The sequence below is a fragment of the Macrosteles quadrilineatus genome, unplaced genomic scaffold (genome assembly GCF_028750875.1).
Source record: "Macrosteles quadrilineatus isolate MER2022 unplaced genomic scaffold, UCM_ALF_1.0 Scaffold_8__2_contigs__length_117827958, whole genome shotgun sequence".
NCBI classification, from domain to species: domain Eukaryota; kingdom Metazoa; phylum Arthropoda; class Insecta; order Hemiptera; family Cicadellidae; genus Macrosteles; species Macrosteles quadrilineatus.
In genome coordinates, this window is record NW_026542601.1 from 82,905,546 (window position 1) to 82,918,954 (window position 13,409).

Here is a 13,409-nt window from a genome sequence, read left to right on the forward strand (position 1 = left end):
TACATATTTGTATCCACAGTTGCCAGGACGACTATTAAGACGACCAAAGATTACATTGACATTTAGGTATTTAATCTGTAGAATAGTAATTGTTAAGTAATCTGGAAGACAACAAAATAAAATGAAGTGCGAAAGATGGGTTATGAGAGTGCTCAATTCCTGAAGCATAATCCGTTTGTTTGAGATGCGAATTTTCAAGCTTGTGGAACAAATAAATATCACAAAGTAGAAGGGCAGGGGTGAAAGTGACTGAAGTGACAGGATACCCGGTGGATTTTCAGTGACTGGATTCCAGTGGTATGCGGTAAAATATATAGTGACTGGCTTAGCAGCACAAATTTTACGTGACTGGCTCTCCCATGCAAATGCGGTGGTGACTGCATTAGCATAGCATTTTTTACGTAATTATATTTTAGTATTTTTAAGAAAAAAAGAGATATATACGTTCAGATATGTCTAGGCTTAAGATATTTACCAATATATATAATATATATATCATAGTCTTGAAATATATTGGGGGGTGCAACTGACTGACTTCCAGTGTATATTTTATGTGACTGGCTTCCCGGGCGTGGCCGTGTATATATATATATATATATATATATATATATAGACTTATATATATCCCTCCGAGTGTCACGTGTTTTGGCCTTAATGTCAGCCTATTTTTTGCTCATTTGCAAGGTTTTATTAAAACTGATCTGAGAAGCTTAAAAACAATGTTAATTATACTGTTCTATATACCATTTTGTTTGGAAAATCTTGGGCTTCAATATTATATATAAAACATAAGGAAGATTTAAAAAAAAAAATTTTTTTAGGTAAAAAAATGTATAATTTCGAAAATTTTCAAAAAAAAATAAGTTTGCGCTCAATGAAATTGTATAAATTATAGGCCTATAAATATTTGAAAATAGCCACTTTGTTCTAAATTTTATGAGGATTACAAATCTATAATAATATAAGGAAGTAGATTTGCAAATAAAAAAGTTATGGGCAAAAAACAGATTTCAGTACATAGCGTTTAGCTAAGAATGCATATATATATATATATACGTCCGTGAACGCGATAACTTGAGTAATTTTTGTCCGATTTTGATGAAATTTGGTTTAAAGGTGTAAAGCGGGATAAACTTGAATGAGTTCGCGAACCAGCACGATCGGACCATGGGAACGGGGCTTTACGGGGGGTTTTATGGGGTAAAAATTGGTTTTTCTCACTTTTGCCCCTCAAAACACAAAATTTCCCAATTTCTCTTTAGACCTTTTTAAAGAGCTTAAAAAAACAAATAATTTAGTATATAAAAGTATTTTTTTTCAATTATTAGTAACGGGGAAAATTAAAAAAATTGTAAATTTAAAATTCCCACGTTATTCTTATGGAGAATATTGTCAAATGTTGTAGTTTGCTTGTTTATGAATATATTTTGATCAAACTTGTCAAATTTATTTATTTTGTACTAAGCTATCAATATTTTACTCAAAAACACACTTTATTTGTTTCCTTGTAGCAGCAAACCTAGGTACTCGTTAAACCTAATGTTATTAAAATATAATTTAACTGAAAATCAATTCAGACAAATGGAAATTCGCTTAGTCAGCAGGTTTGCTGCGGCGGGGGTATTATTTTAGATAAACTAGGTTTAAACGTGGTTTAAACATAGATCAAACATACTAGGTACTATTAAATAACAAGAATTGTTTTCAGCTAATCCAAAATGATGACAAATCTACTAAAGGAGTATGTTTAATCTATGGTATCACGTACTGTTTGGAGATCATGTTTTTTTGGCCTGGAATTGGAATCAATGGCCATGTTTTTTTTTTTCAGGAATGCTCGGTGGGTTGAGTTGTTTTGTTTTAGTCCCACGGCCACAAACGTGAGCATTTATTAAAAGCATAAAATTGCTAAAAGTGTTTAAGGCGGCATTTTGTTAAGACTATAATAAACAAGTCAATTCTTAAAAAAAAACTTGCAATGATTCCAACGAGGAGTGGTATTTAAGCAATAAACTTAGGTCAATGGGCATGATATAGTTTTTAATAAAGGTTTGAAGGAAAGTAACTGTGACCAGACTAGGGGGCGGAAAATTATTTGGGCCTAGGGGCGCAAAAATGCTAAATCCGGCCCTGTCCATTCCACTCTACAACCATGCAACATATTCAGCACACCCAAACAACGCGCATTGTTGTCTTAATGATTGATTGGTCTCATAAGTTGAATGGTAATCATCAATCTAATGTGGATGAAAACAACTATAAATTGAAAATTCCAATGATTTCTCAAAATCTGGTGTGTATTAAGCTTGTTTGATACAACCATAGGTAAAACATACCCTTAGTAGATTTCCCATCCTTATGGAACAGCTGAAGCCAATTTTATTGTTAGTTCTGTCCAATGCACTGTAGATATCGTGTTTTGTTTACAATTTGTTTCTAGTTATTCCAGTCATTTAAAACCCCGTTTAACCAAATAAAACGATATGATCATAAACAATAACTCATCCTCTAGTTATATAACCAAACGGTAAAGCACAAACATGAAACTACCTCTAAAAAAATAGAAACAAAATGTTGTCGACACTAGCCACCAGTGTCACCGGACATGAACTAGACACAAAAAACGAGCTTCAAAATTTATTATGCGATGGGAAGTCTATTTGTGTTGGTTAGTCTATGATACAACAAAAATTTTTAACAACCCTGTAGATTACCTTAACAAAACCAAAGCCTGACACTTTGCTAAAAAGTTTGATTTAGATTATTTTTTCTTTTTTCTCTTTTGGTCTAAGTATAAGCTGATACTCACCTCTAGTTTTGGAGTTGGTATGTTTGATAAGTAGTCGATAAATGTCATAGAAACTATGGCGATTATCACTGCAAAGTCACTGATGAATTGACGTACCTGTAAAATAAAATTTTTTATATGGTTGACTTTTGATATAGAATGGCAATATTTAGGAATACATTGATATTTGATGGAAACTTACTTTAGTTGGGAAAAACAAAGCTGTTTTGAAATCCTTCAGGATGATTGAGATTGTGAAGGTTCCAAAGAAGAGAAGGATGGACATTAGGAATACATCAGGTACATGTCTTGTGTTGACGCAGCCATCGCCAACATAGGATCCGTTCAAGGCCTGAAGAAAATGCACACAAGTTATAAACAGGCTCTTTCAAAATAATAATTATTATTGTTCACCTTTTCTAGGTGATATTTTACAAAAATTCACTAGTTGACAACATTCATTATTACAAACTGTTTTACACCAATCACCAAACACAGTAACGGCAGTAGTTTGCTTCTATTACTGATGTCACAGATTTTTTCTATTTTGAGACCGGCTGTTTCCACTATCATATCATATCACTTGCCTAGTGATTTAAAACCATCTGTCTTAAGATCAGCATAAAGATCCACATGTCTATGGGCAGTTGACGTTTTGTTAAGAACAAACTCAATTTGCCTCAATATTGCTAATTTATTTCATACATTACCAACAACTAATAACAACCAGATCTTTATCGTTTATCTTATGAAACTTTGAGATGTCACAATTAAAAAACTCGGGATCTCTCTGATCAGCTGATGGTCTTTCAGCCAGGATAATTCATTAAAAGCCCAAAAATCAAGGAGCGCTTTGTCCCAAATCAAGCTCAATGAACCTTTAGATTTTCAATCAAACAGCTGCTCGACTACCCAGAAAATAAATTAATTGTTTTTGTTAAAAGAACTACTCTTTTAACAATGATTTCTTCTTTGTTTATTCTAGGACGCTAGGCTATAATAGCCCGGGATTGTTTTTTACATTACTCTGGCTAGACCTAAGTTTGCGGCATTATCACTCTAATAAAACCATTTGGTGATTTGACAAGATTTGAACCCAGGACCTCGGGGACGAAAGTCATGTGCACTACCACTAAACCAGCTCCCTCCTCACTTTGGTTTCGATTGAAAACAAATTAATCTTTCGCCTTTCCCAATGGTAAGATTAATGAATATACACTCACAACGCACGCCTCCCTCTCCAGAGTGGTCCAGTTGAAGCCCTCCACCGAGACGAGGAGTGGGGGAGGCTCACACATACAATGTGTCAGGTGCTGATCTCCTCTATGGCTGTCTATGGGGAACTTCTTGCCTATCCTCAGCACATTCTCTACAGCCTGTAACATGAGACAATGGCAAAGATTTAGGTGATTTAATTACTCTCTGGATACCAGTACCTATGGAATGCCCATTCTCTTCACACTCAAAGGCTGAAACTAGAGAACAAGTCAGGTGGTCTACTCTTTGACTATTAGTTTCTGCCTTTGTATCAAGGTCACTATCAGAGTGCTGGTATCTGGAAATGTTAGTAGACTTATCAGAGTAGACATGATAGAAGCTCAGTAGGCTGATGGCAGTAGGTAGGATGATGTTTTCATCATCTCTGATTGCAATGTGACCAGTAAGCAATAATATGTGACGCAGTCTAACTTTGGGGTCGCCCAAAAAACACAAATCGTGGCACAAACTGTTGACCTTTTTGTTATGACTTGTTGATAGTTTCTTCAGTTTCTTATTTTATAATGAGATTGCCTTTGGATCACTAAATATTAACTAAAAGGTTTAACAACCTGATCTTTCAGTGATCCTAAGATTAGAAGTGACTTTGAACTATAAAGTCAATTTTAAATGTAACAATAGTAATTAATTATGAATTGTAGGTACAGTACCAAATGTAAATATCCTGTCAACACTCTTAAAGGATTTATTGCTCCTTATTTAGGATCACTAATAGAGCAGGTATAGTTAAAACATTGAAACCATTTAGCTTCAGTATGAGGACCAAATGTGAAAATGAGTAGTTTTAGGAGTTAGTCTATTATAATATAGCCTATACTGTATAGCTTACAAACCAGTGTAAAGTGTTTGTAACAGATTATGTAAACACATTATTTGTGTGTTCAAACAAGGGGTTAATTTATTCCTATCCATCCCTCAAACACACCCTTCTTAACTCACTTATGGTTATGCAAAAATATTAACAAATTATCTACCCCAAACAAAAGCAGTTTTGTTCTTTTTCGGCTAGACTACTTTAAGGCGACAAAACTCACCTTATATATAAAAATAAATGCAATAAGCGTAGCAAAATTTTCTTCTGTGAACCTCGTAATATAACAGACGAGTGCACTTGCGTCTATGGCAACAAGGACGAATAAAATGAATGCAACCCAAAGGCCGATCCACAGCCGGAACGACATGTAGTCCCAACCTGCATTCCTGTCGACAAATACAGCTGATATAGTTGTACCAATAGAAACAACAGATCAAGTTAGCATTGGTGTATGATGCAGAATTACTTAAGATGATTTAGCAAAAATGGTAGGTAAGAACTAGTGACTTGGAAGTAAGGAATGTTTTGGAATAAAGTAAAAAGTTTGTAAAAAAATATGTTTATCATATACCGGTACATTTAAAAGAGCAAATAAAATACTACTTCACCTCATATCTGCCAAACGGATTGAGGCATTTATCAAAGTGGCAGATGAGCTTTGAAATTCAATTGTAGTATTCTGCCACCTGGGCCCTATATCATAAAAATACTAGACTATTATTTTTATGAAACAGGGTACTACGTGCTCAGCCATTTGGAACATGCAATTGGTGGTCCTCGTCATATTCAAAGCGCTGTGCTGCTAACCAGGTCTTTATTTTGATGCACAAAACAAGTAAAAGTCACTCAGAGCTCATTCCGGAAGACGGAAAATCTTCCACTTGAATGATCGAAGGAGATCGTGTGTGGTATTTGACAACTGAGGTCAGTCATTGTCATTCAAAAACAACATTTTGGACGTCAACTTTTTATCTAGCCATTTTGAAACTAAATGCACCGTTTCTGGACAGAACTTTTAATTATTATGTTATGTTGTTTTCCTATACTTCACACCCTAGAAGATAAATTTCAGTTCAAGTGTGCGGCCAGCTTATTATTTAATTAAGCTTATTATTTAATAATTTATTTATTAAAACCTTATTACAGATGGCAGGATTTTCAATTGCAGTACACTTTTCAACTTAAATTTTGCGATGACAGGCAGCACAATGATGCTTCTACTGTGTTGGCTGGACAATCATTGAGCAGGTAATTAGGCTTCTAAGTTCTTACCTAATGTAGGTAAGAACTTTAAAGTTCCAGAGATGGATAGAAAAAAAACGTAAAAGACAGCAGCACACTTAGTGACCGAATTCCACTACATTGTTGTTCAATCTTAAAGTGACTATATCGTTAACACAAAAAAGGGATGTCTGTCTATGTCACTGCATTTTTTCTAAGGGTAACCTTATAGCTATTTACATTACAAGTGTAGTAAGAGCGTTTTTACATCACACAGGAGCGGAAGCGAGTTGCATAATTCTCCTAAGTGATGTAAACAAGCTCTTGCGTAACATGTAACGTACAAGATTTTACCTGACCCGACAATATACAGGAGGTTACGAACAATATTTTTTACTATCCATTTCACTTATCTTCTAACAGTAACGTTCATTTACAAACAAAAGCTAGGTTAGGAAAATTCTTCAAAGGATAACAATAAAATTCAAGCGCACAGCTGATTTCTAGCGCTAAACGTCGTTACCTCCATAGAGGTATATTTTTTAAGTTAAGCAATCAATGTTATTTAAATGGGTTTCATTACCTCACTGAGTGAGTTTTTTCAACTTTACACCACTCGTGAAGTAAAGAAGTTGTATACATCACGCTTGGGATAGGGAAGTTTAACATGGCAGGTTAGGTAAACAATCTTACCCACAGAAATCATAAACAATGGTCTCGAAGACCAGGACAGGTCCGGTGGATCCGAGGATAGTGAGAGGCTGACCGGAGAAAAACCCGTATCCCATGCCACAGACGAACCCAGAGATGAGGGACTCCATAGCGGCCATGTTCTTGCCTGTGGCTTCACTGAGCAAACCACCGAACGTGATGATTGGGGAGAGACAGGCGAAGTAGAGGAAGATCCACGACGCGACACACTGCATTGCTAAGGCATCCTTGAAGTCTGACCAATACCTGGACAAAACTATACATCATTATTAACTCAGACTAGTTGAATATTTGAATGTACCAAATATTTCTTGTTATTTTTACAATAAGGAATATTTAAGACACAATAAGGTTTTCTTCATTATGATGTATCACTTGTTTTGATGTCAAATTATGGGCGAATTGTGAAACAAAAAAACATTTCACCTGTTGTATTAACGGTACCTTTCCAAAGATGGAAATCATTATAGGGTAGAAATGAATGAAGCTGTATGAACCCACCAAAGCTGATTTTAGACTAAAACTAACAATCTGTTTGGTCCCTACATCATTTTGGGACAAATACAACTTTTAATAGAGGAATGGGTATATGTAAAAAAAAAAAAAATACTAATAGTGGTTGAATAAAAAAAAAAACTTTATTAGTAGAGGTGTATGGGATTTTTTTTAAATCAGTAGGATTGATAATAAGATCAATAGTTCTGAATGCAAATTAAATTAAAACCTATCAATATCACTAATATCAGTTCTGATAAAAACCAGCCATGACTATCTGACTCAAACTGAAATTTATCTGTAAACCACAAGACCTCTAGTTATTATTATAGTTAACAAACTAAGCCTTTGGTGACATGGTGACTAACCCCTTGCAAACCTTTTGGGCTGGCAGTTAATATTTAATTGTATACATAAATTAATAACCAACAATGTCCAATGCATCATCTTTGTATGCCTAATGAATCACAAATTACAATATTGAAACTTAATAAAGATTCCCTGTACAAAGGCCGATTTCCCTACCAGCAAAGAGAAGTCCAGGTATAAAAGGAAACTCGCTCAAGGGACGACCGTACGCTTTTAGCCCTAGAATTTGTGTTGGAAATATAATTGTGACGAGTGAGGGAGAGCCTTAGCAACGAGTACTAACTGCCTTGCGGAAATTCCTATCGCACAGGGCACAGGGTCTTCCTTCACAATGAGTATTGTAGTACATGAGAGTAAGGTAAGTGGGACTTTACCCTAGACACTTTTTTTTGTTCTAGGATGCTAAGCATGAGCTTGGGATTGTTTTTCTTGTTACTTCAGGCTATACCTACGGGTTGCGGCATTAGCACTTAGATAAAATCCATTGGTGGTTCGGCTGGATTTGAACCCAGGACCTCGGGCACCGAAGTCCCGCGCACTATCCACTAGACCAGCTCACTCCCCCTTACCCTAGACACTAGCAACTATAGTGATAGACACCACTTAAGCATACCATTAAGTTAAATGTTTCCCCTGTGCCTTACTTCTCTGTGACTAGAGTTAATAACCAGTTTTTATAACCAGTGACTAAAGTTGTGTAAAACATGGCTACATTAGGTTTTTTTTTTAACTAAGGAATTCCACCATACCAAGCTGAATGGTTGTAAATAATTCCATTACACCTTCTAACTTGTTTCAAATAAGCTCACACCTCACACTCTAAGCAGTTCCTAGTTGTACGTTTTATTTAGATCCTTACTTTTAATTTCACTCTATTATGTACTCACTCACCAAGGCGCTTTCCTCTTGAGGTCATTGACCAGTCCTCCGAACAATCTTCCAGTCCGGGAAAGTCCAGACTCTTCTCTCAATTTCTGCTCCAGGATTTCAGGGTCAACGTACTCTATAGGCTTCTCTGGCCTCTTCCTGGGATCCTGAGGAAAGAAAAGTCCTGTTAATTATTATCATGTTAAAACCATATTTGAATATTTTGTTGGAGAAAACTCCTAAAATCCAGCGAAACCACTGAAACTTATGTGGAAAGATTTTGAAAGAAAGATTTTCATTTGTTGTATTTTGGTTATCAACCTTTCAGTGCAAAAAGAAGGCTTCTGGTGGACTTACAAACCGCATCATCTGGGCAAAATATTCTTGGTCGATTACCTGCTGCACTCACTATGCTGATAAATTTGCAACTCCTAATCCTTGAAATATTTGATATTCCTCAAAAGCTTACATGGAAAGAAAACGTGAATGGAAGAAAACTTCCTCTGGACAGCTAGAGAAGATGTGAAAGGAATTTGCAGACATTAAAATAAAAATGTACGGCTTTTGAGGGTTTTGCCTTAAAAAAAAAAAAAAAAAAAAAAAACTTAAGTTATTTAGGCAGAAATAATTTAGGCGAGTTAAACAAAATAAGTCAAAAGCTTCATACTAAACTTAATTTCTGGTCCGGTCCCATTTTCCCATGATAAGTTTCTTACTAATTTATACACATTTAAATAAGTCAGGAAATCAGAATTACACTATTACCTCCGATAACACAAACAAATACCATCGAGCACAAAATAAGGTGAGTAGCAAATTATTTTATATATATACCTGTGAAGGCACTGCAGCGGGCGGCTCTATGCGTATGCTGGGGTCCCACTCGCCAGGTGGCAGCACTGTCACTGCGTCTAAGAACTCGTCCACCGCGGCCAACAGATGTGTGCGGTTACGAGCTCTGTACGCTACCTCGTGGAACACTTCGTCACTCATGAGTGTTGCCATCGCACGACCAATCTCGTGGAAACTGGCGATGCCTCCCTACAGTCAGTTGGTTCCGTGAGGTTTTGTGAGGTGGTAATATGTGTCACAAATGTCTGGTAAAATACACTTAAATAACAGTAATTAATCAAATTGAATAATTAATAATTTATTGAACATGAGTGGTTGAATGGTTTACAAACATATGGTTTACCTTTCCTACCATCTTAGTGTCACAGATCTATTTCACATAGCTTTTCAATCCTTTATGGAATGACTAAAGGCCCGTGTACAAGTGGCTAGTTTACAAGCAGATAATATTATATTAGCACAAGCAGGGCACACTGGCGCAAAAACTTCCATCCTTGTGTGGCTTCTGTTACTTTAAATCGCAATGGAGTTGTGTGAAAAGGAATACAATGAAAAGAGACAAAGACAAGAGACTTTGTGGCGAGTTAAGGCGAGAACTTCTTGGTGCATCGAATAATCTTTTAAGGGAGCAGGCTGTGGAAGAACAGTTTACTACCTATCTACTTCACAATCAGCAACTAGGCCTACTGGCGAGTACCGATTAGCACTAGCGCTCCCATAGAGGTGCACCGACCCCGCTAGTGGCAAGCTGATTTGCAAGCGCTAGTGGTCACGTGACCACCCCCTCCACTGTTAGCACTTGTATTATCAAACATGTTAAAAGCAACTAGCAGCGAGTAAAATGCTTGAGTGCTAGTTGATATTTTCCCCTATGAAGTTTATTTGGGGCTAATTTATAAGCGATAATCAATTAGAAGCTACTAGCCTTGTGTACCCGAGCCTTAATGATTATTTACTAATAATCTATCTTATTGAAAAAAACATTCCATCATTGATTGGTTCATCTTTGTGTGAGACCTACCGTAGGTCCTAGCAGGATAAACATGAAGCGTGTAGGTACCGGGACTTCCGTCAGATCACCAAACACTGTAGACGTCTTTAGTCGGATGAAGGCAGACAAAGGTTTCTCCAGGAAGTCAACTTCTCCCACCAGGATGTTGGAGGCTTCTGCTCCTGGTGGAATCTTCCTCATGAACCCCAAGTTTCCCTTGAAATATAACAGTAAATATTACTTAAAAAAAATTAATTTTTAGTAAATTGATTAAGTAACAAAGTAGTTTTGTTTTTTAGAAAAATTGTTTGGGTACAGTTTTATTGATTGTTTCAAAAGTATTTTTGAACAAATAACTCCAAAATCTAGCTTATGTTTAATCATATTTCTAAACTATGACTAAAGAAATATTAAAAGGATTTTGCATGTCTATACAACAATTTTTATCGTTCATTAAACTGTAGCACCCAAAAGGTTGCTTAAAATAGTTTTCCTCCGCCCCAAAGTATTAACCATGTATTCTCATTTAAGAGGGGTCTTCTCGCCAACTCTACCACATATGAGTTAATCTCCCATGAGCACATCTGAACTAAACAGACGGAATCAATCCTCCTCAATCATCTACAGTACTAGTTCCTGACTAGAGAGACAATGTTTGAATGGTTAGCCAATAAACTGAATGTTCTAGTATTTATCCTGGGGTTTCCATAAATTACACAGCTCGTTAAATTTCTAAAAATCAATTCTCTTAGGTTTCTTATTTACATTGTTAAAACACAACATGTTGACATACTCACTTTGTGTTCACCGATGATATCACTAAAGCTGTGGTTTCTGCTCATAGACACAGAGCTCGGACTTCGCTCAATTCCCTCACCCCCTCCACCTCCCCCTGCTGGAGCTCCTGCACAAGATGTAAAAAGATTAGACAGGTTACAAAAGAGAATAGGGAATATACACTTCCATCATCTTCCTGATAAATAAAGATAGGATAGTTACTGGTATTTCTTTTATCTATATGAGTTTCAAGAGTGTCAAAAATCCCAACTCTAATTGAGTGGTAAGTCAATCATTTTACAGTAAGCTGAAGTAGTTAATCAACATTTTGAAGTTGATAAATCCCATGAAAATGCTGGTAAGTAACCAATTACGCTTCTCAGCTCAGCATATAAATTCATATAATTCTTTTATATTGGTAATTTTTTTATCGACTAGCTAAAATTGTATGCCACTAAACATGAAAATAATGTTGTTCATGCTATTGAGAATGTTTTAAAAATTACATTTTGTTGTTTTAGCTAAAAAAACAATTAAGTATTTACATTGTTTAGGTTTTGTATTGTCTTGCTCTTAATACAGGTTGTAGAAGAATCGGGAAATATTTATAGGATTAATAAGACTACCATACAGATTATCCTAAGTAGCTTTTAGTATCTAGAAAGAATATTAAGAGACAAAGCGGGTTATAATTAGATTGATAAGACCGACACAGTGAAGCGGCAATTATTATAGCTTACTCACTTACTATCGTGGTACCTGTACCTGACTGGAATCAGTTGGATAATCCTCTACGGTAAGTGCATACTAGCTTAGTCGCTTGTTCCAATTCATTATGTTTAAAAAAACTCATTATTTTCACAAGAAATTTAAAAAAAATTGAGTTAAAAACATCGATAGGTTTTAAATAATCTTTGTTTAGAAAACTGAAACCCTTAATGAATTTGTTTGTTCCAGCTCATTGCATATAAGAGTTTCTAATTCTCGTGGACCACACAAATAATTTACACTAACAAAAGTCATAAACTTGCTTGTGATACTAAATGTGGCAGTAGACATTTTCAAGCATTTTCAAACCGCTTTGACCAGGTTCGGTTTAAGGGGTAAAAAAATACCCGGTTGCATAGGGCGCCTAAGCGCTCTCCATTGTTCAGTGGTTATAGTGCTCGCCTAACAATAAAAAGGTCGCCGGTTCGATCCTGATAAAAGTCAGTATAGCTTTTTGATGTTCAAAACTGGACCCAGCTGTTCCGGATAATTGCGGTTAAATAAATGAAACAGCTGATCTTAGATACTGACTAAAATCAGATAAAGCTACCTTTGACTCTGACTATTAATACAACAACTGTATCCAATAGTCAATGATGCTACACAGATCATCTCACACCATTTTACACTCATCCTTCACTCGTATTTGGATTAAAAAATGCACCTAAGTAGCATCCAAATTTCAATGCTTGATAATAATTGATTGATTAACAATTGATAATTGTTACACAGCTGTAAGCGAGTAAGCTAATTAAGATCCTTGCCAGCGTATATCGCCACTTCACTGTGTAGGTAGGCTAAGAATAAGAATACAGCTACATAGATAAAGTAAGAAATAGGATTAGAGGTATTGTGCAGAAAAACATCAGAGCTAAGTGAACAATTTACAAAACAAACCTTTACAAGCTGCTTGACGTCCAATGGTTCATTAAAAGAATCAACCATAGATTACATTGGCCTTATGTCTCTATTTAAACTTTTATTTTGTGATTATTTTAAAAGCAGCAGCTTTGCTTAACTAATGCATAGCCAACTACCAGGTGTCCATAATATTTACTACTGTTACTACACTTTTGGAAATTTCGGATGTTGAAAACAATTGTAGCTACATGATTACTAGTTAGTAAGTTTAATTGGTATGTCCATATAAACATTTTTGTCACTTTCCAATATAGCCTTTTAGGGATTGTTAATTTTTGATGAGTAGAATGGGAATAAATTAGTACTGTTTATAATTTACTTTACCTTAATATTGAAGCGGAGAAATTTAATCAACGGTCTTCTACATTACCAGCATATTTATTAATTACCAAGATTAATCATTGGAACGCTTCTCTTCTTTTTAAATCATAAACTCAGAAATCTTTTTTAATTAAAACTATGCGGTTAGATAGTTAGTGGTTTCCATGTGTAGCCAATGCAAATATTATCTAAAAAAAAAACTTGAAGCTTTAAAACCTTTGACCATTGATCAGGGG

At 35.5% G+C, this 13,409-nt stretch overlaps 1 protein-coding gene across 7 annotated transcripts in view; it reads right to left on the bottom strand.

The window, feature by feature from the left end:
• Positions 1 to 13,409, bottom strand: part of LOC129001267 (sodium bicarbonate cotransporter 3-like) — a 122,346-nt gene that overhangs the window by 16,607 nt on the left and 92,330 nt on the right. For all 7 annotated transcript variants that reach the window (XM_054428505.1, XM_054428507.1, XM_054428504.1 and 4 more), the window contains 9 exons: positions 11,184 to 11,290; positions 10,417 to 10,602; positions 9,378 to 9,584; positions 8,568 to 8,710; positions 6,795 to 7,058; positions 5,101 to 5,266; positions 4,012 to 4,164; positions 2,991 to 3,140; positions 2,810 to 2,905 (listed from right to left, as the gene is read on the bottom strand). In XM_054428505.1, coding sequence (XP_054284480.1) covers positions 2,810 to 2,905; positions 2,991 to 3,140; positions 4,012 to 4,164; positions 5,101 to 5,266; positions 6,795 to 7,058; positions 8,568 to 8,710; positions 9,378 to 9,584; positions 10,417 to 10,602; positions 11,184 to 11,290 — 1,472 coding nt within the window. The remainder of the gene's footprint in view (positions 1 to 2,809; positions 2,906 to 2,990; positions 3,141 to 4,011; positions 4,165 to 5,100; positions 5,267 to 6,794; positions 7,059 to 8,567; positions 8,711 to 9,377; positions 9,585 to 10,416; positions 10,603 to 11,183; positions 11,291 to 13,409) is intronic.